The sequence below is a fragment of the Grampus griseus genome (genome assembly GCF_964374135.1).
Source record: "Grampus griseus genome assembly, chromosome: 4".
NCBI classification, from domain to species: Eukaryota; Metazoa; Chordata; class Mammalia; order Artiodactyla; family Delphinidae; genus Grampus; species Grampus griseus.
The window spans coordinates 118,700,187-118,727,233 of record NC_138997.1 but is presented as its reverse complement, the minus strand read 5'-3'; the positions used below and the strand labels follow the sequence as shown (position 1 = coordinate 118,727,233).

Genomic DNA, 27,047 nt, shown 5'->3' with positions numbered 1-27,047 from the left:
TAATGGAAATGGAAAACACAAATTAAAAAAATGTAATTTAGCAGTTCATTGTATCCTGTTAAATGCCAGCTGTTTTCAGGGATTGAGGATAGAATGTTTTGGTTTTCCCCTCACCTCTTTAGAATATGGGAATAATTGGAAAGCAATTAAGTTATTTCACATTTTCTACTAGCAAAAGAAGGGTATGGTACCAAGGATTCATTTGTTTATTCAATAAATATTTGTTGTGCGCCTAGTATTGCCAAACTTCTTACAAACCCTGAGGATATAGCAGCAGTAGAGTGTCTAGACACCGGGAGCTTACATTCTAACATGGGAGTGTGGAAACAATAAATAACCAAACAAATGCATAATATGGCAAACGGTGAGTGCCTTTAAGGGCAGGGGAGAGGGCTGGAGTTGCTCTTTGATTTGGGGTGCATGGGGTAAAGCAAAGCAGACAGCAGCTCATGGCACTACCACCCTTGAGTCCTGTCTCTAAAATCTCCTCATGGCACTTTTTGAAATGAAACAAAGGATTCTATTTAACAATCTCCTCCTATACTGATTTTTAACTGCAGCTGTCAGAGGTGATTCTGGGGGATAAAACTTGCATTTATTAAGAAATTACATGAAGACTACAAAAGAGCTTCATATATTAGGTATCAAACTTAGTGATTTTTACTCTGGTGTAAATATACCCAACATTTTCTGTTTTGACTAAAAATCACAGTAATTATCATAAGCACCACATATGCAGTTACTTCAGCGGAACAAAGAAACACCGACTTGGCTTCCAAAAGATATTATTGTCGCTGAGATATATATCAACTGATTTAAAATTATATTTGATATGTTAACTACTCCATAGTTACCTTAATTGAATGTGCATAATGATGATAAATTTTATACAATGTTTTTCATTTTACAAAATATTTTGGAATTCCCCAACTCATTGGAGCATCACATAGAACTGTAAAATAAGGTATTGTTTCCGTTTACAGTAGGAAAGTCAGAGATTCAGAGAATTAATTGATATGGTAAGACGGAGACAGTCCTCAAACCCAGACATTCTGGTTCCAAATTTCACATTGCTACTGTCCCACTGTGTGCAAACCAAACCAATGTGAATTATAACAGCAACCCAAAGTCCTTTCTCTATATTTTCTGACTCATGCAATAGAGACTCCCAGGATAATATTTTAATTACTAACTCTTTTGTTTTTTAAACTGTTTGATTAGCATTATTTTCTTCATTAAACCTGCTCCAAATTAAAAACAAAGGTTTAGTTTGGTTTATGAGAAAAGGTTTAGTTTGGGGTTTTTTTGTTTGTGTTTTTTTACACACCCAAGAAAAGTCTTCCTTTTAATAGTCAAGGGTGTGGGGTATTAAAACATCAACTAAGAATAGTAATTAATTATAAATGCCTGTGGTGATGCACATCTTACATGAAACCACATTGAAAGTCACGTGGAGCAAGAGAGCTCCCTCTGCTTAGTGGTTTCACTTAAGTTTCCTGAGTGGTTGAATCAATAGATTCAGTAGAGTTCAGTTTACTCAGTAGAGAGTTAAAGCCATGAACTAAATCATTCCTACTTTTTTTCCTGTCCATGTGCCCTACAGATGGTGAGATATGTTTGATTTTGGAGCTATTCTTTGCTTCTCTTTCTTCCTTTTGTTCTCTTCCTTCCTGCCCACCTGCCTTCTTCCCTCCCTCCATGCTTCCCTCCCTTCCTTCTTTCCTTCTTTCTTTCCATTCTTTATTCCTTTCTTCTTCTCCTCTTTTTCTTTCTCCTTCTAAGAGTAGTTCTTAGAGGGATATATCTTGAAGGGTCTGTTAAAATCAAACATGTTTCTTTAAGATTGGAAGGTTGGAGTTACTTTTAATTTCTATAACACATTTATATTAAGAAATATGCTAGGGCTTCCCTGGTGGCGCAGTGGTTGAGAGTCCGCCTGCTGATGCAGGGGACACGGGTTTGTGCCCAGGTTCGGGAAGATCCCACATGCCGCGGAGCGGCTGGGCCTGTGGGCCATGGCCACTGAGCCTGGCTCCGCAACGGGAGAGGCCACAGCAGTGAGAGGCCCGCGTACTGCAAAAAAAAAAAATAATAATAAGAAATATGCTAATCTTTGCAAATGAAATAACCATTTCTCTCTTCAGTGTGAATTATCTTGAAATGTTCAGAGTCAATAATCAGTTGAAACGTATGTATGTAGAAATATAAATATTGAAATATTGACTTTTATTTCTTATACTTCTAAAAAATTTTAATACATAAGTGAAATTTTATGTTGGATCAATTCTAGGAAAAGTACACAAAGAAATATTAGTTTTAACCTAATATTGTTACAAATAAAATCTACCAGGTAATTAAAATAATAGAAGGAGGAAAAGCAGAAAATAGAAGTTAGATGAACTTGCGGCCAAAGTCTCTGGCAGAACACTGGCTGTGAGAGAGCACGGGTTCTGAACCCGCATGCCCAACTTTGAGCACTGGTTCTGAACCCGCATGCCCAACTTTGAGCACTGGTTCTGAACTCGCATGCCCAACTTTGAGCACTGGTTCTGAACTCGCATGCCCAACTTTGAGCACTGGTTCTGAACTCGCATGCCCAACTTTGAGCACTGGTTCTGAACCCGCATGCCCAACTTTGAGCACTGATTTGCTAGGATTTCCTCTGTAGTCTCAGAAAGATCACTTAAACCCTTTGATCTTAATTTCCTTTTCTTTAAAAATTAGGATGAGTTCTTAGTACCTAATCAATACAACAAAAATGAACATAAAATCCCATGGCAAAGTTATTAAATAAATTCACATTTAGATTCAACAACATCATGTGTTTAAAAAAGATCAGTCATTGACCAATCATTCAATATATGATACATTTTTTAAAAATAAACTTGTATATCTCAATAGTGAATTCCAGTCTAATGATGGGTTTTAGATTGAGTGGCAGAGTAATATAATTATATTAGGTTTGGGCAAATATTCCTTACTTTTGGCATCTGAGGACATAGATGTATGCATATACCAACTTATTAGTTGCCCAGGACCAAAAAGTAGTGCTGGGGGGCCTCTAATTATTTCACAACAATTACGTCATTGGTGTTTAAATCTGGAAATGTACCGGCGGCATACAAATTGGTAATGTTAAGCATGATCCGACTCTTAGTATCTTTTGTCTGGTTCCAGCCCATATTCAGAAAAAATGAAGACATAAAATTGCCTTTTATAGGAAAAATATGAGTAGATTCCAAAGCACATAAGATGAGCCATCAAAGATGCCTTCCCCTTTTTTCTATCTATCTTCACATTTTATGAGAACTAAAAGCCTAATCAATAATTTAACAAACTAATGGACATATTTTTAGACACAATGGTCTCTTTCTGAAAAGCAGTACACTGACAGGGCCACAGAGGCAAAAATGGAAACTAACTGCTAATATTTAATGTTTGTCTTGAAAAGTTCCGTGCTGTGTCATGAGCACAGGGCAAGCTGCCTTAAAACAGAGTACATCTCTTCTTTCTCTGCAGAGCTATTGTTTCTGTATTTGTTATAATAATGTGTTTTTCCTATGAGCTATGTATCCAACAACTCTGTAAATGATATCATTTTTAGAGGCACTATAAGACACAGAACTGATATCCAAATATTTAATGTGTACTTTAAATAAGAATACATGCTCTAAAAAGATTTTAAATTCTAATTTAAGATACTATACTTGATATTCTGGTTATGGATATTAATATCCATACAATTTACAATGACATTGTGCTTGCCATACAAGTAGGAAAAGCCAGAAAATTATTCTGGTATTGGCAGTCTGAAAATATTTTAGCTCAACTTAGAGAGGGTTGATGCTTCATTTTCTGGATAAAATAAAGCCTTTGTTTTTTATTTGATTTTTCCCTTTTTCCTTTATCCTTTCTACTTAGTAAGAGAGGCAAAGTAAAATGCTATACAAAACAATTGTATGACTTGCAGCTAAAGACTCAGAAGAACAGCCACTTGCCCACATTTACATAATATTGATACTATCCTGTTTGTCTCTACAACAGGCAGTGCTTTTACCCACATTTAAAGATTATCCTTAGAGTTCCATTATTTTTATGCAATTCCCTATTATCAAGATTTATACATCACTTTATTTAAAACCTCCTTTTTCCTTGGACTCTAGACACATCATTAAATGGATTTATTCCACAGGTAAATGATCTTCCTAAATTTAGTGCATGCATATTGCATCTGACATTGAGAAATGCTGTTATATATTTTTAATGAATAATTAGACTATGAGAGTGCCTTCAAGATTGGTTTTTAATTTTTACAACAGGTAAAAGGTAGAATGTAGATTTGTTTCTTGTTCGGTTATAATGGAGTTGAGAGTGTTGAGAGTTGAGGAAGGGGCATGTGTAGCAGCGTCAATGACAAGGTGGGGGGCAGCCCAGAGGCCAGCTTGGTGATAGAAGCCTGACCTCGGTGACCCCTCTGGAAGGCCTGCTGCAGGTGGCCTGCTGACATTAGCATTTTATATCTTATTCTTAAACTCATCCATCGAACACGGTGTCATTGCCCATGTTTATCATGTGAGAGGTAAACTGCTGCTTGTCTGAATCCATGCAGATCTCTGAGCTGCAATATTTCAAGGTACAGTGGGTTTGCATCTGCAAACCATTTGCACCAATGTAGCACAGTCATACCTTTTCTAGATGATGCTTTGGGGAGTACTGAGCCAGAATAGTCTTACTGTATCCTTAAGGAAATAACAATCAAAATAAATAAATATATAATAGCACAGAATAAGTGGAGGAACATACACTGTCATATAAAAAATAATAGCAATATGCTATGTCTGTGAGAAATTATTTGCAAATATTTCATACTGCATTTCTTTCCACTTCCCTTATTTATGCTTCAAACCTCATACATTCTTAATTTGTCTTATTCTTCCTACACTCTCTGAACAGGTTTTGCTTTTCCTTTTTATAAACAAGCCATGTGGCCAGAAATACTAAAACTAAAATGTTCTGTCTGCACAATAGCTGCTTTTAGCAAGTCAGATATGCACAGTTAAGCTGTGCTTGCAGAATCTTTCTTCTGAAAGTGCAGTCAATTGACCATGTACCAGCACGAATATATTTCTAACCAGTAAAGCATGTACACATGCTACCCTGTACACAGTGATTTCAACTGTTGTGGCCAGGGTGCTCATCTTTTTTCTTGGCAAAGGAACATTTAAATGCAGAAGCATGCCTCAGCTTAGAACCATGCAACATCTCCAGACCCTGCTTTCTTCCAAAGGTGGATTTTCCGTTTGCCCTGCATCAATGTTACACTTCCTTCAGAAAGCAAGGCTTGTTCTCCTAAAGAGATTCTGGATAAATGACTTAGAATTAGTGGGCCACAAAATCATTTAGAAGCATTATGGCAATACCCTAACAAAATGGTATACATCTGCCCATGATATAAAAATAATTTTTACAGTATTCTTCAAGTAGTATTTTTATTTACAATTTTGGCAGATTTTAGACACTTACAGGTGCCTTAAAGTTTCGTCTTAAAATAACAGTGCTAGAGGGCAGGTGGCAGATTTCTAGGATGTTATTGTATTTCTACAGGCATTCAAGCGCTAGCCGGGTTTTTCAGTCCCAAGAAACTATAATTATCATGGAGAACACTGCTTATACTGTCTTATTTCTTAATTACAGTAGCAACATGAGATAAATGCATACTTATTGGGATCAAATGCATATTATTTTGTGGTGATTACAAAGACGTTCTCATGACAATGATTGCAATTATATGGTCATCAAGTACTGATACTATGTTATGTTCTAAAAACTCTATAATTAAAGTCCTGCCAAGAGGGCACTTCCTATTTGAAAAAAAGAAAAAGAGCTTAAGAGTGAGGGAGAGTTTGGCCAATGTAAAAATCAGTGACGTAGTTACCCTGAGTCTGTTCAAGTGATTCCACATGAATCTTAAGATCATTTTATCAACTAGCATTTGAGGGCTTTAATTTAAATTTCTATCCAAGCAAGCTATGTAAAGAATATTCTTTAAAATAGCTTTTCTCTTTTTTTGACCTTCAGAATAAAAAGCTTTGAATATACCCTGGGGGGGGGGTGGAAATGGACTGGAAATATGATAGGAGTGATACTGCCTTCAAAGATAAATTTGCAGTCTGTCAGTAAAATTCTTTTCAAATATTATAAATCGTTGTCTGAAAAGTTTTCATGTAAGATTCCAAAAATAATTTATGTTCTGTCATTCTGATTTTTAAAAAAAAGACTTTAAGTTGCCAAGATAATACTTACATAAATTTTCCACTTTCTTCTATAAATAGATACTCTTTGTCTTTTATTTTCAAAACGGCAAATGGAAAACAATGATGGATGTCAAACTCTATACATAAAACTATTTGGGTGAAGGTTTCAGATATATCATGTGTCAGATTTGCCTAGCTTTTATATTCTGCTCTGCTATTGACTAGATGTGAGACTTGAACAAATTATTTCACTGTGCCTCAGTTTCTTCATCTGTAGAAGGGGACAATAACTGTACCTACCTTATAAGATTGTTGTGAGGACTTAATCATTCCATACAAGTAAAGGGCTTAGATTTATGCCTAGCACATAGTAAGCTCTATATACTTTTTAGGTGATATTTACAGGGAATAGGCCAAGTTCTCCCACTCTCTTCCCCACCTTCAACCTTGGTGAGGAGTATCTTTAATCATCTTAATGGACTTTCCTCAGAGGATCCTTTTCAGCATTCTAGTAAAGGGCATTCCATGAACCTGATACCTTTGACTTACACTACCTTATCAGAATGTTGTTTTTTTAGTTCTTATGCAAACTAATGCTCTATTATTTTTTTCTTCTAGTTTTATTGAGATATAATTGACATACAGCAGTGTATAAGTTTAAGGTGTGATTTGACTTAACATACATTATGAAATGTTGACCACAATAAGTTTAGTGACCATCCATCATTTTATATAGATACAGAATTAAAGAAATTAGAGGGCTTCCGTGGTGGCGCAGTGGTTGAGAGTCCGCCTGCCGGTGCAGGGGACACGGGTTTGTGCCCCGGTCCGGGAAGATCCCACATGCCGCGGAGCGGCTGGGCCCGTGAGCCGTGGCCATTAAGCCTGCGCTTCCGGAGCCTGTGCTCCGCAACGGGAGAGGCCACCACAGTGAGAGGCCCGCGTACCACAAAAAAAAAAAAAAAAAGAAAGAAAAAGAAAAAAACGAAATTAGCAAAGAAATATTTTCTCCTTATGATGAGAACTTAGGATTTCCTCTCTTACCAACTTTCATATATAACATAGAGCAGTGTTCGTTATCTTTATCATATTGTGCATCACATCCCTCATAGTTATTTAGCTTGGAACTGGAAGGTTGTACCTTTGGACTGCCTTCATCCAATTCCCCCTCCCCCAGTACCCACTACCTGCCACCGGCTCTGGTAGCCACAGATCTGATCTCTTTTTCTATGAGTTTGTATATTTGTTTGTTTGTTTGTTTTTGAGGTATAATTGGCCTACCACACTATATTAGTTCCTGGTTCACAATATATTGATTCATTATTTCTATACATTTAAAAATGACCACCATGATAAGTCTAGTTACCATCTATCAGCATACAAAAATATTAAATATTTATTGACTGTATTCCCCACACTGTATGTTTCATACTCATGAGTCATTAGACCATACACACACAAAAAAAACAAACACGTTTTCTTGAGTTTGATTTCATTTCAACCTGTATACATATCTATACCAAAAAAGGTCTGGAACAGTTTTTTAAATTTTAGAACTGGTCTAATTCTGGTTCTTCTCTAGGTTGGGAGTTATTAGATTATTGGATTTGATAGTTTTGATTCCACAATGGGGGAAAAAACTGATATGTAAAGTAATACCATACTTTTAATGGGCAGTGAGGGGATGCCAATCCCAATTTCAATTTTTATTTTAAGAGTGAGCTTAAGAGTGACTTTGAAATAGAAATCAAATGTGTGGCTTTCTACCTGTATTAGTCTTTGCAAGCTGCCATAATAAGACACCACAGACCGGGTGGTTTAAACAACGGACATTTATTTTCTCACAGTTCTGGAGGCTAGAAGTCCGTGATCGAGGTGCCAGAAAATTCAGTTTCTGGTGAGACTTCTCTTCCTGACTTAAAGACAGCCGCCCTCTGGCTGTGTTCCCAATTGGCCTCTTCTCTGTGCATTGCAGGGGGGAGGGATAGAGAAAGAAAGAGACAGAGAGAGAGGGAGAGAGAGAAAGAGAGAGGGAGGGAACGCACTGTGGTGTCTTTTTATAAGGGCATCAGACCTATCAGATTAGGGTCCCACCCTTATGACTTCATTTAAGCTTAAGTACCTCCTTAAAGAACCTATCTTTGAATACAGTCACATTGGGACATACAGTTTCAACATATGAATGTGGGTGCGGTGTACACAATTCCATCCATAACACCCCACCTGAAATGATAATGTACTTCTCATGAAATTCAGCGTTTAGGTGAGGTACTTCCTAGGGCTTCTATGCCACTTTTGAGCATATGCATATGATATTTATGGTCATTTTTATTTATTTTTCAGATCAGCATTTTCATGACCCATTTGTCAAACTATGGGAATGACCGCCTCGGGCTGTACACCTTTGTGAACTTGGCCAACTTCGCGCAGAGCTGGACCAACCTGAAATTGCAAACTCTGCCTCCAGTGCAACTAGCCCACAAGTACTTTGAGCTCTTCCCTGAGCAGAAAGACCCTCTCTGGCAGGTAACACTGCACATTCTCACCTGGGCTGAAAGAAAAGAAACTAGCAATTTGTGAGTGCCGAGTTTGTGTTAGGAACTCTGCTGGAGATACTAAAACTGTCATTTAATGCAAACTTCTTTTTTATCCAATAGTTTCATTCTCTTCAATAATATTTTTTATTTGTTTTATGGATTAAGTGTTCGTATTTTGGATTTGTTTTTCTGGGATTTTGTTAGTTGGTCAGTCAGTTTGGAAGTTTTGCGTTGAGGATGTTGTTTTATTGTTGGTTTTTTCTCAGAGCTAATCACTTTGGCTTGCATTTAGCGTGGGCACTAACTAGCAGTAAAATGGTTAGGCATTGGGTATCTAGGAAGATAGAAACAAAGGACCACAATAATCTAAGAGCATAGAATTAGACCCTGATGTGTGTGTGTACAACACAGATAGTCTAAATAAAAAAGGGAAAAGCAATTTTTACTTCATGCTCATACAGATTCTATCTTTAAGATGTCTTTGTGCATTTTTTTAATCTAATCTTTTGCTAGGATCATATCTATTAATAAAGAAGGAATTGTCAGTTTTAGGATTGCTTTTATGAATAATTCAACTTTATGTGGGAGCTACTGAGCCTCAGTGCATGAAAATGTAAACGAGCTGCTTCTTACCATTTATCTAGGAAAATGCCACCTTCCACTTTCTCGGTTCTTTATGCATCAGATTACATTGACCCACACAATCAATAAGCTAGCTGCAGAGAGCAGATCATATGGTCTCCTGCTAAGTAGTCAGTAGAGGGCTAGCATCCTCATTAATGAGAAATCACTGCAAAACAGACTTTTTACCATCCTATCTCCCTCTCCTGTGTTTCTATTCCATAAGTCATGTTACATGCCCCTCTGTGTCTATATGGTCAGGAATTCATCCACTGTATGTTTATTGAGCATCTACTATGTATAAGGCAAGGCTAGTTGCTCTTGAGAATGCAAAGAAAAACAAAATGCAATATTTTCTCTCGAAGTCAGCAGAACATTTCCTTGTTATTCTTATTCACTGCTATATATTTCAAAATGTGTTTTAAAACTGCTACAGTAAGTCATACTTTATTTTGATGATTTATTCAGCAGCTTGACCAGCTATATGTTTGGTGTATATATTAAGTAGACGAATAAATAGATAAAGACATAGTTCCTGTAGTCACACCACGTAGATGCTGAATTTCATAGAGGCAAAGCTTTGTCTCCCATAAGTGGTACTCAGAAGTGCTCACATACTTATAAAATTGATAAATCATTGACAGTAAATCAGTTCTTTTTTCACACGTTTATTTATAAGATATCTATAATTCATGGTTACAGTAACAATAAAAAGTAAGCAACTTAACAAATATGGCAGACAGATGATCTAAAAAATGAGTCAATGGCCCCAAGCTCTACTCTTTCTTTTCCTTCATAAAAAAAAAAAAAAATGTTTTTTTATGAAGAATTTGTATTTCTTAATATTGTGTGAGTTTTTATAAGTAAAGAATTGTATTTATTGATACTTTTGGTATCAGTGACACTGTTCATTTTGTTAGGGAATGAATATAATCAAAGACATGCCAGCTCCAATAAGGTTTGGTTAATATGATTATTTTATTTTATTTTACTTTATTTGTTTTTTATTCATTTTTATTGGAGTATAGTTGCTTTACAATGTTGTGTTAGTTTCTTGCTGTAAAGCAAAGTGAATCAGTCATACATATACATATATCCCCTCTTTTTAGATTTCCTTCCCATTTAGGTCACCACAGAGCATTGAGTAGAGTTCCCTGTGCTGTACAGTAGGTTCTCATTATGATGATTTTAAATACGATGATCGAATGCTTGTTAAATATGAAATACTGTGCTAGTTGATTGGAGGTATAAATGAAAATTAGAATGAGAAAGTAGAATTATTCCTTGAGAACTACGTCACTTTGGAAGACATGAGAACATACACATACACAAACAAAACATTTGTGAGTGTGACTTTTAATTTTGAATAGCATCATAGAGGTAAATTCCTAGGGAGTTCTTAATAAGTGATACAATTAATCAGAAGAGGCTTCAGAGAGTTCACAGATTTTTGTTATCGTTGTCATATATATGTCTATTATCAAAACAGCTTATTATAAGAGTATTTAAGTAACACTCAAGAGTAAATGTTTACTAAAAGACTCCTGTTTTATCACATGAATTATATCCTTTATATGGTTTCTCTTTTTAAATTTATTCATTTTATTTATTCTTTTTTCTTTCTTTCTTTTTGGCTGTGTTGTGTCTTTGTTGTGGTGCGTGGGCTTCTCACTGTGGAGGCTTCTCTTGTTGCGGAGCACGGGCTCTAGGCACGTGGGCTTCAGTAGTTGTGACACGTGTGCTCAGTAGCTGTGGTGCACGGGCTTAGTTGCTCCACGGCATGTGGGATCTTCCCAGACCAGGGCTCGAACCCGTGTCCCCCGCATTGGCAGGCGGATTCTTAACCGCTGCGCCACCAGGGAAGCCCTATATGGTTTCTTTTGACTGAAAAATAAAGTTGCAAACATTTCCCATTAACAAAAGTGCCATATATTCTCAAATATATTTAAGAAAGAAAACAAGGAATAGAAAGCAAAATAGCGGTTAAGTTGAACAGGGAATTATTCACACACATGAGATTTTGAGAACAGTAGACTTACTGAAACAAATCTGATAAACTTTGCCAGTCATAAAGGGTGTCAGAAAACTGCAAATGATCAGGTAAAGATAAAGTGCATAATACTTTTGAGTTCCTTTCCCTGGTGGTTTTCTCCTCTTCTCATATTTGTATTTATAACATCAAGTAAAACAGCTAAAGGCGTTATCATCATGTCCTTTATACAACATGAATTTAATTTTACAAAAAACATTTCAGCATAACCAACACTAATTAAATGTTTTTTGTTTTTTGGGTTTTTTTTGCGGTACGCGGGCCTCTCACTGTTGTGGCCTCTCCCGTTGCGGAGCACAGGCTCCGGACGCGCAGGCTCAGCGGCCACGGCTCACGGGCCCAGCCGCTCCGCGGCATGTGGGATCTTCCCGGACCGGGGCACGAACCCATGTCTTCTGCACCGGCAGGCGGACTCTTAACCACTGCGCCACCAGGGAAGCCCTAATTAAATGTTTTTTAGTCCATTCATCACAACCCTACAGAGTTAGGATCGATTAATATTATGTCACTGCCATTGCTATACATTCTCTAAATTAAATGTCGCAGGTACTTTATTGTATTTATAAACATACCTTTTTATTTAGTGCATTTCACTTTTAAAAAGTTATCTTTCCTTAGATTTTCAATTCACACTTTTTTATTACCACAAATAAAAAGAAAACATGCAAAATGATAATCTTAACATCTATTTCATTCCCTTTGGTTCCTTATGTAAATTTTCATTAGCACCAACTACCATATATGTGAAAACTGCTTTGTCACCTAATTAAAAAGTGCAATATGAATATCTGTCAATGGACAGCATGGTAAGTACAATGCAGAATGTATGTGTGCCCTTCACTGGAAGTGGAGTCTTTCGGAGTTGTTTACTATGAGAATATGTGCTGAGGACACACACGGAACTCTATCCCTAGAGTATATCCTCCTCAGTATAGTCCCTGGTGTGTAAGATTCTTAAAATTATACTCATGGGTTTCTGTTAATTCATGTCCCTTTTTGTTTGGGTAGAATAATCACTACAAAGCATAAAAGAATAAGGTTTCCTCTTTTTTTCTTTAACCTCTTATTATAGAAACCAAAACCACAACATGGAGGCAGTTGGAAGGTCAGATTCTTGCACATTCACTAATCAATGCTTTTAAGCTCTCAAGCTGTCAGGTTAGCTCAGTCTCAATCTTCAGTCAGTCACTCCAGAGTCTCACTATCAATAAACATGCCAAGCGTGATGTGGTTTCCTGCTTGCCTGTGTGACCAAGACTATGGTCAAAGAGCTGCAGTTTCAAAAAAAAAAAGAGCTTCAGTTTCTCTCTTTCCAGGCCAGTGTCTCCAGGATTAAAGAAGTAGGGAAGTAAAGCCACAGTGTGCTGACCTTAGGGAGTTAGTACCTTAGTTGATTGTAGCCGTGAAATCATCCAACTCCAGCTTAGAAACGATGAGATTTGAACGTCTGTGACATAAACATATCACAGGGTCTAGTGACATACACATTGTAGATTCTATTAGTTTGTGTCTATTGAAGGAATGCTGATGCAGAGAATTACAGATTGTAAGAGCAGGAGAAGTTAGGGACATCTAGCCCAACTTACTCATTTTAGACACTTAAGGAGGTGAAATGTCTTGTTCTATGTCACGTGGCTTATTAGGGACAAGTCAGGACTAAAGCTCAAGTTGCCTTATTTCTAAGCCAGTGTAGTCCCAACCACACCAAGATGATAGTTTTACATTTAGAAAAATAAATCTACTTCTACCATCGACTGTCTGTGTAGAATGAAATATCAGGAATACCTTGTGACCTCTGAAGAATCTGATGGGGTATTCAGTGTGAGTTTTTGCAACCTATGCTTCTGAAGTACCTACATAATAAAAAGAAAGGTCTTTGCCTTCGTGTAATTTACAAACCATAATAGCATCTGGTTATGTGAACAAAATGACATCAAAACTTTGTCTTCAAATTTTTTCCTCTCTTTTCCACTCTATACCTTATTTATCACTCTATTATTGCACTTACCTTATGGTACTGCAGACACTTGTGCTTGTCATACACCAGCTCATGCAATCCTTAAGGAGTGAGACTGTGTTTATTCATTCGTGTTTGTAACCTAGAACCTAGCGTAGTACCGTAGCTACTGTCATTAAAACCTCACGAATGGATAAGCAAAAGCAGAGGGATGTGTGTGCACAAGGAACAGTAACAGTGGCACGCTTGTTTCCTGGGGACGAGTCGGCATGTAATGGGACATAACCTCGAGGAACACATACAAGCCAGTCAGGAAGCTTTGAGAACTACCAGAGCAATTTGGGTTCGATAGGCAACAAGGAGCAACTATCTGTGTGTTCTGAAGATGAGAGTGAAATAATTTTTTTAAGTGTTGGCCAAAAAGATTATACCAGAAGCTTTTATTTCCATGACAGGTAAGAACAGGAGGAGCTAAAGTTAGGATAATAATCTAACCATGAGAGAGGGAAGCCCTAAATAGTTTCGTGGCTGTGTAAGAAAGTGAGACCTTCCGAGAAGAAGTGTTAGAAATTGTTTGTGGGTGAGATGCTGAGATTAAAGGAACTCTGATACGTAAGTAATTACCCCCACAGCTGGGGAAATAAATAAGAGTTCTATAATTTCATATTCTTCACTTCCATTTTTTCATCTTTTAGCCTTTCCAGTGAAATAGCCAGAACGGTTTTTATCGCTTCACAGGGTCAGAGCAGAGGTGCAGACTTCATCATCATCTGACATATTTTTCCTAATCACCATGTGGTTACATTTCTCTTCTTAACTCAGAATAGTATTTAAACCTTTCAGGAATGCTTCCCAAATATTCAGGTAATTCCTCACAATTTTAGTTCTTTAATTTACAAGAAAGCACTTTACTGTTTTGATTACACAAGGCTGTCAGACATTCTGACATCTAGAAATGGTGACATAAGTCATGGATTTTCCTTTTCCCATCAATCAGTTGCAAATATGATCTTGTCAGGTGTCAAATTCTCCACACAAATAACTTACTGAGGTTTCGTCATGGAAAAACTACTTGCAGGTAGCTCATAAAATTAAATTAAATTAAATGTAAATTGTTATAATACTTTCATACTTTATGAATCAAAATCATCATAAGTATATTTTGAACCCCTAATCCAAGTATAACAATAAAAAACGGAATTTTTTGTGTGTGCCCTACAGAAATGTCTGATAACTTTAATGTCATACTAAAAATGTCATACTATGAGTGAATACATTATATGAGACCAACCTATTAATAAGAGTTTAAAAATATAGTTTCTTTCATTGAGTTGGTTATCCAGATTCCCTGACAGGATATTCTTATAACAGTAAGTAATAATATAAGGTATTGTATGCGAGAGTGTGCAGTTATCTGTTTGAAGATACCCAGAGCTACAGAGTAAACTTGTCACCTTCTCCTGGGGTCAGTTTTGCTTTTGAGACTATTTCACTGGAAAATACAAATAGTATACATTTATTGAAATAAAGCTGGTGTAGTATGGTGAAGAATGCATAGGGGTTTAGGATAAATCAGAGGTAGTCTGTGCTTAAAGCAACTCTCGTGGCATCATTACCCCGGATCCACACGTGAACCACAGGTCCCTTTTACCCACTTCCACCCCCAGAGGTTGGCATTTATGTGCCTCTGTAATCAGAGTACTTTGGTAGAAAAGTCTGAGTATGAATCAGACTATCAAGTGCTACAGGAGTTCTGTGGAGAGAGCATTCATTACGGATCAGTGCACGCAGAAAGGAAAGGCGTTTCCAAGGAGCTGAAGGACTCCCTAGCTTACATGGTGTACAGGTAGAGTCGAGTCTCTGTAAGGATGGTGTGTGTCTCAGAGTTTCTCCATATGGATTTGCTGATTGAAGCACTGAGAATACACATCCGTAACCTATTAAAATTCCTCATCAGTGTCCGTGGATTGTATTAAGCTTAAATGACATTGAGAGACAAAAAAACTGAAAGTCACCAGCTTGTATAATGCCGATTTGGAAAAGGATTTTGTTTAAAGACATGTACATGCCAAAATTAATAAGCAGAAGAAAATTTAACCCAACACATCCAGATAGTAGGAAGCAGAAGAATTTAAAAAGAAAAACAAAAACATCTTTCGTAGCATTCTCCATTAAACAGTGAGGTCAGAACAGCAGAAAGCAAGCAGGGGTGGATAGAGAGAAAACCAGTAACCTGGGAATGTTTCTAATTAACAAAATAATCCTTCTACCATGAGCACTGGGCATTTTTAATGTTTCAGCTATTAAGGTCTAGAGATCGCCTCGTTATCTGGAAAAGGCACATGACTTGAGAGGGGATAATCAGTCTAACTGATAATTCCATGGTGTTCTTCTCAGGGAAGGATGTGTAGAAGCAGTGAGCAGAGCAGATTCTTAGTAGAGAAAAGGCAGGTAGGTTGGAATAACCAGATCTAATGAGAACCAAAGTTATCTTCATATCTTCTATAAAAATATGAACTTCAGGATAAGGTCAGTAGTGTGATTTTTTTTTTTTTAGTATGTGTTTTTAGCTTGATTATGAATTTGTAATTTTTACTCAGAGAGGGAGAATCTGAGTGCTCATACCCTTCTACGTAACATGATGTCATCAGAATTTACTGCCCTTTCTAAGTCTGGTTCATAACCTCAGGGAATCTCCTGTCCATTTTGCTGATGTCTACTTAAAAGTAAATCTGGGGCTTCCCTGGTGGCGCAGTGGTTGAGAGTCCGCGTGCCGATGCAGGGGACATGGGTTCGTGCCCCGGTCCGGGAAGATCCCACATGCCGCAGGGCGGCTGGGCCTGTGAGCCATGGCTTCTGAGCCTGCGCGTCCGGAGCCTGTGCTCCGCAGCGGGAGAGGCCACAGCAGTGAGAGGCCCGTATACCACAAAAAAAAAAAAAAGTAAATCTGCCTCACCTCATCATATATTCCATGTACAGAAACCACTTGCATCCCCTTTACCTGTGTGAGAGCTAGTTACATGCATTTTCACTACACTGGCACTGTTATCATATACACTGCCTAAAGCAGTTTTAACTGAGAATATTTTCAAAGTTTCAATATGTCTATAATGCTAGATACTAAAAACAGTAAATTACTTTGTGTAACAGTTTCAGATATGTGGGGAACAATCAGATAGGGATATAATTGCTTTGTAACTTTCTGACCTTTAGAATTAAAACCGTAACAATGGAGCAAAGTATGAAAGTGCATGCAAATGTATCCTTTTTTTTCATAATCATTGCAGGATCCTGTCTCTCTCTCTCTTTCTGTCTCATACACACACACACACACACACACACACACACACACACACACAAACACGCACACAATTTAACTGCAGAGACAATCCCAGCTTTGGATTTCAAATCTGAAACTAATGTGCTGTGTCACCTTCAGCACGACCTAAATAAAACACCTTGCATCTCAGCTTCCTCAGCTATAAAGAAAGGATAATAATATCTGTCTTGCCAGGTTGCTTTGAGGATTAGAAATAATCTGTCAAGCAAGTGCCTGGAATATAGAAGGTGATCAATAAAACTTAGATATTATGTTAGCTGTTATTCAGACCATATAAGGAAAGTCAGAGTAGGAAAAGTCTAAACAAAAATTTTCAGAATATAAAATAGGAAATGCAAACATCCTGTTATTAAAGTTGTGATTAAACAGTTACAAGGGAAAACATGCTAAGAAGAGACATAAATGAAGAAATATGGGCGCCCGGATAGCCCTAAAACAGCATAAAATAGAAGGAATGCAGTTTTAAAAAAAGTCTGCCTAGGGACTTCCCTGGTGGTGCAGTGGTTAAGAATCCACCTGCCAGTGCAGGGGACATGGGTTCAAACTCTGGTCCGGGAAGATCCCACATGCCGCAGAGCAACTAAGCCCATGCGCCACAACTACTGAGCCTGAGCTCTAGAGCCCGCGAGCCACAACTACTGAGCCCACGCACCAAAACTACTGAAGCCCACATGCCTGTAGCCTGTGCTCTGCAACAAGAGAAGACACCACAATGAGAAGCCCGCACACCACAACGAAGAGTAGCCCCCGCGCACCACAACTAGAGAAAGCCCTTGCGCAGCAACAAAGGCCCAGTGCAGCCAAAAATAAATAAATTAATTTTTTTTAAAAGTCTGCCTAGATTGATGTATACAAATGCCATCAATTATAAGATACCTACTGGAAAAACTGAAGTAATGTAAATTGAATAGTTAATAATAAAAACATTTGGAACAGCAAGTATTATAACATCTTAGCATCCAGGTAATTTTATTTGATAGTTTACTCCTATCAGTATAACTTCCTGGGAAAGTACAACTAAAATAACTAGTGTCTTTGTCTACCAAAATAAGTGTTTATCCATGTTCAGTGTGTTAAAGTCAAAGGAAACTCATTCCAAATCTTATCAATCTGCCTATTTCTGTGAACTTTTTTTTTTTTTTTTTTTTGCTGCGTTGGGTCTTTGTTGCTGCACGTGGGCTTTCTCTAGTTGTGGCGAGTGGGAGCTACTCTTCGTTGTGGAGCACGGGATCTAGGCACACAGCTTCAGTAGTTGCAGCACGTGGGCTCAGTAGTTGCAGCACATGGGCCCTAGAGCACGCAGGCTTCAGTAGTTGTGGCGCAGGGCTCAGTAGCTGTGGCGCACGGGCTTAGTTGCTCCACAGCATGTGGGATCTTCCCGGACCAGGGATCGAACCCCTGTCCCCTGCATTGGCAGGTGGATTCTTAACCACTGCGCCACCAGGGAAGTCCCGTGAGAGTTTTACTTTGCCAGTTTTGCATGCAGAAATTTGAATGGCAAAAACATGTGTATTGCAATAAAGAATAAAATTGGTCTAGTTGAACCTACAGAACGAAGAGAGGTCGCACAAAAGGCTTTGACTTTCAACAGTGGCACTGAATAATTGATCAGTTTGCTCATCCACTTTGCTGAGCATAAAGAAACCATCTGAGCAAATGAACTGAACACCTACTCTGAGATTTTTTCTTTGTTGAGTTATATATGGGGAATAGGTAATGGAAACTGCTTTCCTATTGCTTAACATCTAAAATACAGTTGAAAAGCAAAATTCTTTGCAAATGAAGCAGTTAAATGATAATATGAGGAAAAAATTTTTTAAGTTCTAAAGTGATGGTGTGAGTAAATGGCAAGACCTAGCTTCTGGGACCACCATGAAGAACATCACTGGCAACTGTGAATGATTTTTTTGTGGATGTTTGAGAAGTAAAATATCTACACAGTTCATGTTATGTTAATTTTTAAACATATATCAAAATCTGCCTATGCTTGTTACTAAATGTTTATGGTGCCTGTCCCAAGGCAGTTAATTGATCCTTCAGTCCATAATTATCAAGCACGTCTTATGTATTAGATTGTAGCAATCAAGAAGACAGAGGTCGGGCTTCCCTGGTGGCACAGTGGTTAAGAATCCGCCTGCCAATGCAGGGGACACGGGTTTGAGCCCTGATCCAGGAGGATCCCACATGCCATGGAGCAACTGAGCCCGTGCACCGCAACTACTGAGCCTGTTCTCTAGGGTCCGCGAGCCACAACTACTGAGCCCACGTGCCACAACTACTGAAGCCTGCGTGTCTAGAGCCCATGCTCCACAACAAGAGAAGCCACAACAATGAGAAGCCCAATCGCCGCAACTAGAGAAAGCCCATGAGCAGCAATGAAGACCCAAAGCAGCCAAAAAATAAATAAATAAAATCTATTAAAAAAAAAAAAGACAAGAGGTCTTCTCTTCAGAGCACTTACATTCTAGTTGAATATAATTATTATAGATACAACTATACTATTAGTTTTCATATTATATACTATTACTAGAAACACATCCTTGAATAAAATAATTTCAGGTACTAAAATGCAGTGAAGAAACTACGGCAGGAAGCTGTTATAGAGAGACAGGAACAGAAGGAAGTGCTTTGGCTCTGCTCATCAGGGAAGACGTCTCATGTGGGGTGATATTTGAATTGAGCCCTGAAGGATGACAAGTGCTAAAACAATGAATTGGACAGTTGCAGTAGCCATATAGCAAGAATATCCAGAAATAAACTGAATTAGGATTATATAGGAGTCTTTGGGTCATCTGGTAAGACAGCCCACAGCTTCTGGTTTGCCTGAAGAAACTCCAAGCCATTTCCTTATCGGGTATCCCAGAAGTCTAGCCATCTGGCTGTGAGGAGGGGCACCTTAGGTGCTGGTGCTTCTGACAAGCACCAGGAAGTCAGCTCTCAGCATGGCTATCTGCAAGAAACCAGTCCATCAGCAAGAGTAATCTCTTTCTGCTGCTCCAACTGCCTAACTAATCTAGGCAAAGGAAAGGAAAAAGTTAATGTGGGATTACAGAATAAGCATTTTCTTTCATAGAGCACGATTTAATCATTTAAAATATATTAACTCATTTAATATGTATATATTTTTTGTTTGTTTGTTTTCTTTTTTTTTTTTTTTGGCGGTACGCGGGCCTCTCACTGTTGTGGCCTCTCCCGTTGCGGGGCACAGGCTCCGGACGCGCAGGCTCAGCGGCCATGGCCCAGCCGCTCCGCGGCATGTGGGATCTTCCCGGACCGGGGCACGAACCCGCGTCCCCTGCATCGGCAGGCAGACTCTCAACCACTGCGCCACCAGGGAAGCCCCTCATTTAATATATTTATGCAATATATTTATATTTATGCATATGTATACCTATATGCAAGGTAGATAATATCAATCATTATTTTTTATTATAGGAATCTGAGGTCCAGAGAGTTTAGGACAATTCCTTAAGACACAGACAGTCTCTCTTCTGAGCTCACACTCTTAACAACTGGGCTATGCTGCCCCTCCAAAATAAATAGGAAAGGTTTACGGTGGATATTAGCTTCAGCAAGAAGAACTGGCAAGATTATGACTCTGTATTGTGGGGGAAAAATAAGAGCATTGCACAGAAAGATAAATAATTCAAAGATTCAGGTGCAGGTATATCTATAGTAGGGAACACAGTAGAACTGAAGCTTTAGGTTGGTGTTGGCAGCTGTTAATTCACAGCAGTGCTACTCAAAGTGTGGTCCACGAACAGGCTTGAATTATTTGTTGCTGATTCGCCATGAGACAAGAAGTTTGTGCCAACATATAAACAATCTATACCACTAAGCAGCTGGTTGCATCATCCGGAATCTTCTTTTTTTCCTGTAGCAGGATGTTCTTGTTGAAGCATGCAGTGCAGTAATTGACATTCTGACACAAGTTTTTTTTTTACCTTCTCGCAAAGTGTTTTGAAACACATTGAGCGAGAATATAGGCAATGTTGCTATAATGATGACACTCCAAAACTACAGTGGCTAAATAAAGTAGAAATCTATTTCTCCCTCATACAACTGTCTAAAAATGGGCAAGCAGTCTACGAGAGTTAGACAGCTCCGTTCCACATGATTATCCAGGGCCCCAGGTTGGCAGGTATTCAACATATGTATGGCTTCCACCTCTGAGTCCAAGGCACATGCTGCAAGTGTAGCCATTTTAGAGCTGGCAGTAAGTAGGAAAGGAAAAATCTAGGGAGAGCAAGTTTATCCTTAAGAAGATACTTTACGTCCTTTTGGCTCCCTTTCCTTAAACTGAAATGATTCATAGGAAGAAAGCTAAATTCAAGAGACACTGTGAAATACAGTCTGTAGCTGAGAACCCAGAGACTGAACAAGAGGATGCTCTGTTACTGAAGGAAGAAAAGGAGACAAGATAGTTTAGGCTTCTGTGCTCTAGTGAAAATTACGTTTAGAGAGTTAAGCTGAAGCTAGACCACAAGAGGATTGGCGATTGAACACTGAATGAAAGATTGCAGAAAACAGAGACACCAGTAAAAATAAAATAAAATTTCATCTTTATGTAAAATAAGAAATGTTGAGTTTATTGGCTTGTAATTAACTCCTTTTATCACAGTTTCTATAGATGAATTCATCAAGAAATCCAAGATATATAGCCTAACCTTTTGCAAGGCGAATTCTCACACATTGCATACATAACTGGTCTCTCTATATTGCACTCTGTTCTTCTTCCAATGGAAGATGGTAATGGAAAGTGCACTGGGATCAATTCTGAGATAGGGCTCTGGTTCAATGATTTACTGAGGAAGCGCTTTCAGGAAAAGCTTATAAGGGAAAATGTAGAACAGGAAAAAGCAGAGCGTGGATGTGGTCTTAGGAAAAGTCTGGATCCTTGACTGGATCTGCAGGGAGAGAGCCAATTACACAAGTTGTCTCACCTTGAAGCAAGCTGGTCAGGCTTTTACACCCCTGTATCAGTCAGTCACTGGACACGGGCCACCTCTGGAGTGTCGGGAGGGGATGCACGACTTCCTGTCGGGTAGCTCCTATTGGCCAAGGGCAATACTCAATCTCCCCAGCTGGGGGCGGAAGTGGGGTGGGAATGGGGATAAGGTGTTGCACTGGCCAGAGATAAGGTTTTTCCTTCAGTGGAGGAAAGAGCACTCAGTCCGCCACACACCCCTGTCCATACCTTGTACCACATAGCTATACTTGCTTCTCACATTGCACTGATTCACCCAGGAACAATTTTTCCACAATCGTGAGCATTATTCCTGGGGAAACCTATAAGAGGAAGGTCATTAGGAGAAACTGCAACCTTGTTGCTGCAGTTGGCTCCAAAGCTGAAACCAGTGCACAGTTTCTCCCACCTCTATCCCCTATTCTGGATTTCCCCCACCTGTGGTTAGCACTTCTGCTGGTCTAGATGGCTGGCCCTGTGGGTCAGGTACAGTCTCAGGACCAACTGCAGTAGCAACAGTTCTAGTTTGTCTCACTAATTCTTTTCTTGTAAATTTCCCTAGGAATTATGACAGAGGAAGCCTGTGCCTGGATAAAGATAACTTAATTTGTGAAGCAAGGAGTGCACTGTGGTAGACTCTGATCTGGTGCCCAGCCCAACCCTAATCAGGCTGTGGTGGCTCTGCTTTCTCAATTAGTAAAATTGGGCACGGAAGTATCAACAAGTAACCTAGTGAATTATTTGAGTGCCAAAGATATTTCTCCCTGTATAATAGCTGTTCTACATCTCATGATGATCAGAGTCAATTGTCCCTATCAGGATGGTAGCTCATTTCCATGCCTGATGGTCTACTGGCACAAGAAAGCCAAAGTAAATGGGTACAAGCTGCAACTTTTAGTGTGGTGATCCACACTAAAGCATCTCTCCTCTGGGAACCAGAACTCCTAGACCAATAGACCTTAAAGTTGAGGAGATGGAAAGCACAAATTCTCTAATTAAGCCATTAGAAATGATGGTGGATGGGTCCACTCCTACATCTACTCCTTAATTCCTAGACACAGTTACACTACCCTTTGGAGACACAGCACCAACCAGTAGCTTTTGATTTAAGAAGTACAGTGTATCTCCAAGCTGGTACTTCAACTGTATCTTTCATGCGGTCTTTCGCCACTCTATCAGGCCAGCAGCTCTGGATAGTGAGGCGTGATAGGACCACTGACTCCCATGGGCAGAAGCCTACTATCACACTTCACTTTGTCAAGAGTGGTCCCTTTACCTGAAGCAATATTATGCGAGATACCGTGTCAATGAGTCAGACACTCCATGAGGCCTTGCATAGTGATGATGGCTAAGGCTATGTAAGCAGAGAAGGTAAATTCATACTCTGAATATGTGTCGGATGAGATCAGGATGAGTCACTGCCCTTTGAAGGATGGAAGTGTCCAACATAATCCGTTTTCTACTAAGTGGTAGGAGAGTGCTATTTCTGGGACTTAGAACTGGCCTCTGTTACTGACACGTCAGGTATTCAGCAGCAGCTGTAACTAAAGCAGACTTGGGGGGAGGAAGCCCAGGAATGGCTTCCATCTTGCTACCACAGCTTCTCCATTCATAAGCCCATTGCTTCAGCACTGGGTTGGTTGAGAACAGAGGTTACATGACATGTGGGAGTGCTGGGAACTGGCTAAATCATCTGACTGCTTGGTTGTTCAGCACTTCTACATTGGATACTCTCTGGTGTACATCAATGGGCAATACAAAGATTATCACACGTTTTGGTCGCTATCACAGGTCCATCCACCTGCCTCTTCCCTAGAACTTAGTAGCCCTAATATTCCTGTCTTGCTCCTTTAAGTTCCTTGGCTAACCCATTCATCACTGCTTATTAGTCCACTATACCCTTACCTTGGGCTACTAGTCTATTTGCAAAAATGTGGATGGCCAGAGACACTGTCCAGAACTTTGCCAATTGGACACTTTCCCTTAACCATTTGTTTTTAGGAACCTCCCTGAATGGGCTTGTAGGGCAGCTGTAGTCCACTTTAGGCTTCTACCAACATATGGGTCAACCTACCTACAAACCAAGCTAGGGTTTCCCCCTCTTCATCAGCAGGTTATAGAGGACCTTCCATGAAACTATAAGAATGAGCTGATATAGAGGCATGAGTGGAACAGTGATAGGTGACATGGGGTCTGGGCACTTGTTTATAAAGTTAACTTATAGCTTTTGTATCTTCTTGAAATCAGTTCTGGATGCACCACCCCTTCTTACAATGAATTGCTACTGGGTACACTTGAACTTATGACTTGGTTGGTCTGTCAATACTCAGCTTATGATGGCCAATTAATGGCCACATGATCACTTTGAAAATCCATGACAAGCATTATCTCTTCCAGGGCCCAGCAACACCTTGCTGCAGAACCTTAGGGGAGTACACTGTGATTCTCTCATGAGACTTGGCCAAAACTCTCTTTGGTGTCATTTTATACCATAGATGCCATGGTACCGTGGGTCTGGCAGGATGTATGGCCCAAGTGGGAGGGCTGCTTGGACCTCAGTCTTACCTCTTATAGGGTTCTTTCTTTTTCTGGGTTCCACTCAAAATTAGCAGGTTTCTGCATCATCTGGTCGGTGACTCAGAGCAATAATTCCTAGGGCAAAAACAAAATGCTGTGTCCAAAACCCAAAGAAGCCCATCCAGCACTGTGCTTCTATCTTAGTAGTAGGAGTTGCAAAGTACAATAACACAGCCTGTACCTTGGAGGGCATGTCCCAGCATGCTCCAGACCACTGGGCTTTGAAAACCCAGCAAAGGTAATAGGCCCCTGACATGATATTAGAGAAGATATGGCTAAAAAACTGATTAAAGTATATAAATGTGAACCATAAATGATAATTCATCTTATGGTATTTTTAATATTTGAATAATAAATGTAAAATTATAATTGTTTTAATGGTCAACATATTTTTAGAAAGAATTTTATTTGTAAAAATGATTTTTGAATATAATTATTAATTTCATTACCAATATAATAAAACCAATTTGTCAGTCAATAGATATTTCAAAAATTGTATCACTTTCATTTAAGGGCTCTTTTAATTCTCAGAAGTGTCATGAATTGGATGATGAATCTGGTCACTTGAATGGAATGGAGAGCATCACAGAAGAATGTTGAGATGGGGATAAAATTGGACAGATGGCTATGTTAGGTCTGGCATTTCCTCACCATATCTATACAACAGTGACACATATTCAATTTAAAATATTGGTCTAGAGTTCAGGAGGGAAGTAGGGGCTAGAAATAATGATCTCATGGTATCTGCTTGTGGGGTAGGGCCAAACTAAGAGATTATCTGGATCAGCAGAGAATAGCACATAGTGTGAAAAGTAAAGGAAAAGCTGGCCAAGTTTGGAGTTGAAGGATGGCTTTCAAGCCACTAGGGAAAAAAAAAAATAGGAACGATTAGGGCAGAGCACAGAAAACTGAGAAACTACGTTCAAACCAGGTAGAGACAAGTTAAGGCTCAGGTGTACTGAAGTAAAACATGAATTCAAAGACAGAGTGGAATCTCAGCAGTTAGGACGTAGCCAAGGCTCAGAAGGATGACGGCAGGAGCGACTTGATGCTGAGCTCTAACCATGAAGGAAAGGAAGGTGCCAATTTAGAAACCAAAGAACCAGAACAAGAACAAGGTCTAACTCCTAGTTCTAAGGTATCAGGCAAGAAGTTGATCCTGTCTTTTGAACAATTTTTATGGAACAGAGCTAGGCATTCATTACACAGTAAGATTCATTATTCTTCCTTCTTGCAGAATCCATGTGATGATAAAAGACACAAAGACATCTGGTCCAGAGAGAAAACTTGTGACCACTTACCAAAATTCCTTGTAATTGGGCCACAAAAAACAGGTAAGAACAGCCAACTGTGCTGTTTACATTCTTTTTTTTTTTTTTTTTTTTGTCATGAAACACATGGTCATATGGTATTTGATTGTTTGGCTTTGTGAAATATTTAGACACCCATGCAAGTTCATTATTTGAATTGTTCTTCATCCCTGTGGATCATCTTTATGCCATGATCCTCAAAGAGACCCTACAGTTGCTCATTTAATTAGACTTATGGGCTAAAGTTTTATCTATCAATTTAAAAACTGTTCAACAGACATCACATTTTTGTTTGTTTGTTTGTTTTTTTGTTTTTGCGGTACGTGGGCCTCTCACTGTTGTGGCCTCTCCCATTGCGGAGCACAGGCTCCGGACGCGCAGGCTCAGCAGCAATGGCTCACGGGCCCAGCCTCTCCGCAGCATGTGGGATCTTCCCGGACCGGGGCACGAACCCGTGTCCCCTGCATCGGCAGGTGGACTCTCAACCACTGAGCCACCAGGGAAGCCCCAGACATCACATTTTTGACAACTTGCAGCTTATATATCACAGTTGTGATATCTGATTTTTAATTTCTACTTTTTGTGGCTTTGCCTAATTAACTCCTGAATTAAGTTATAAAAAAGGGCTTTGGCTTGATTCAAATTATTTTACACTGCATATCAACCTTGAACTGATTTATTGTTCAGAAGCACTGTCATTATTACCTTCAAATATTCTACCTGTGTAGTTCGTTTGTTTTCCAAATAATCATTATGTATGAATATGGTTTAGACTTATTTTCTGATACACCTATGGCTCATCAGGCATTTTTTTTTCCCTTGATATTTTCTCATGTGCTGAAGGACAAGTGTATAAGAATGTAGTAAAAGAGCTGAAGGATGGCTTTCATTGGTATTTCACCCATGAGATGACACTTTCAATTAGAATATTTTATACTTTCTTTAGCATATGAGAGCTTTATATACTTTGCTCATGTCCTGATTAATTAAACTTTTTATTGAGTTGCTGTATTTTGAATTCACAACTTTGGCTAGAAGCACTTTCATCAGTGAGTACACAAACCATAACACAAAACGAACAGTCACAATAAATAAGACTGGCCTAGATGAAGATATTTATAATACAAGCATGTAGACCATTTTAAAGGTTGTGGGCAAATTTTCCAGACTATTAGATATTTGTTGTTGAAATCTTTTCTTCCTCCATGAATATAACTTGTATTACAATAATAAGTTACATGTGCGGGGGGGGGGGAAAAAGCAGCACATATTTTCAGATATACCACTTTTGTTGTTGTTATTGTTTAAAATGTGCATTAATTTTCTACCAACTCCCTCACAGCAGTTCTAACACTGGAATGACTACTAAAGAAACAAAACATTCCTATGTTGTAAAATCATGCTAAAAATTTAAGTCATATCCTCTATCATTTGT

General features: G+C 38.8%; 1 protein-coding gene across 1 annotated transcript in view; it reads left to right on the top strand.

Moving 5' to 3' along the window:
• Positions 1 to 27,047, top strand: part of LOC309821971 (bifunctional heparan sulfate N-deacetylase/N-sulfotransferase 4) — a gene marked incomplete at both ends in the record, with an annotated part of 247,062 nt that overhangs the window by 183,092 nt on the left and 36,923 nt on the right. Inside the window, 2 exons of the mRNA XM_082653541.1 lie at positions 8,598 to 8,780; positions 25,540 to 25,636. Of these exons, the coding sequence (XP_082509667.1) occupies positions 8,598 to 8,780; positions 25,540 to 25,636 (280 nt within the window). The remainder of the gene's footprint in view (positions 1 to 8,597; positions 8,781 to 25,539; positions 25,637 to 27,047) is intronic.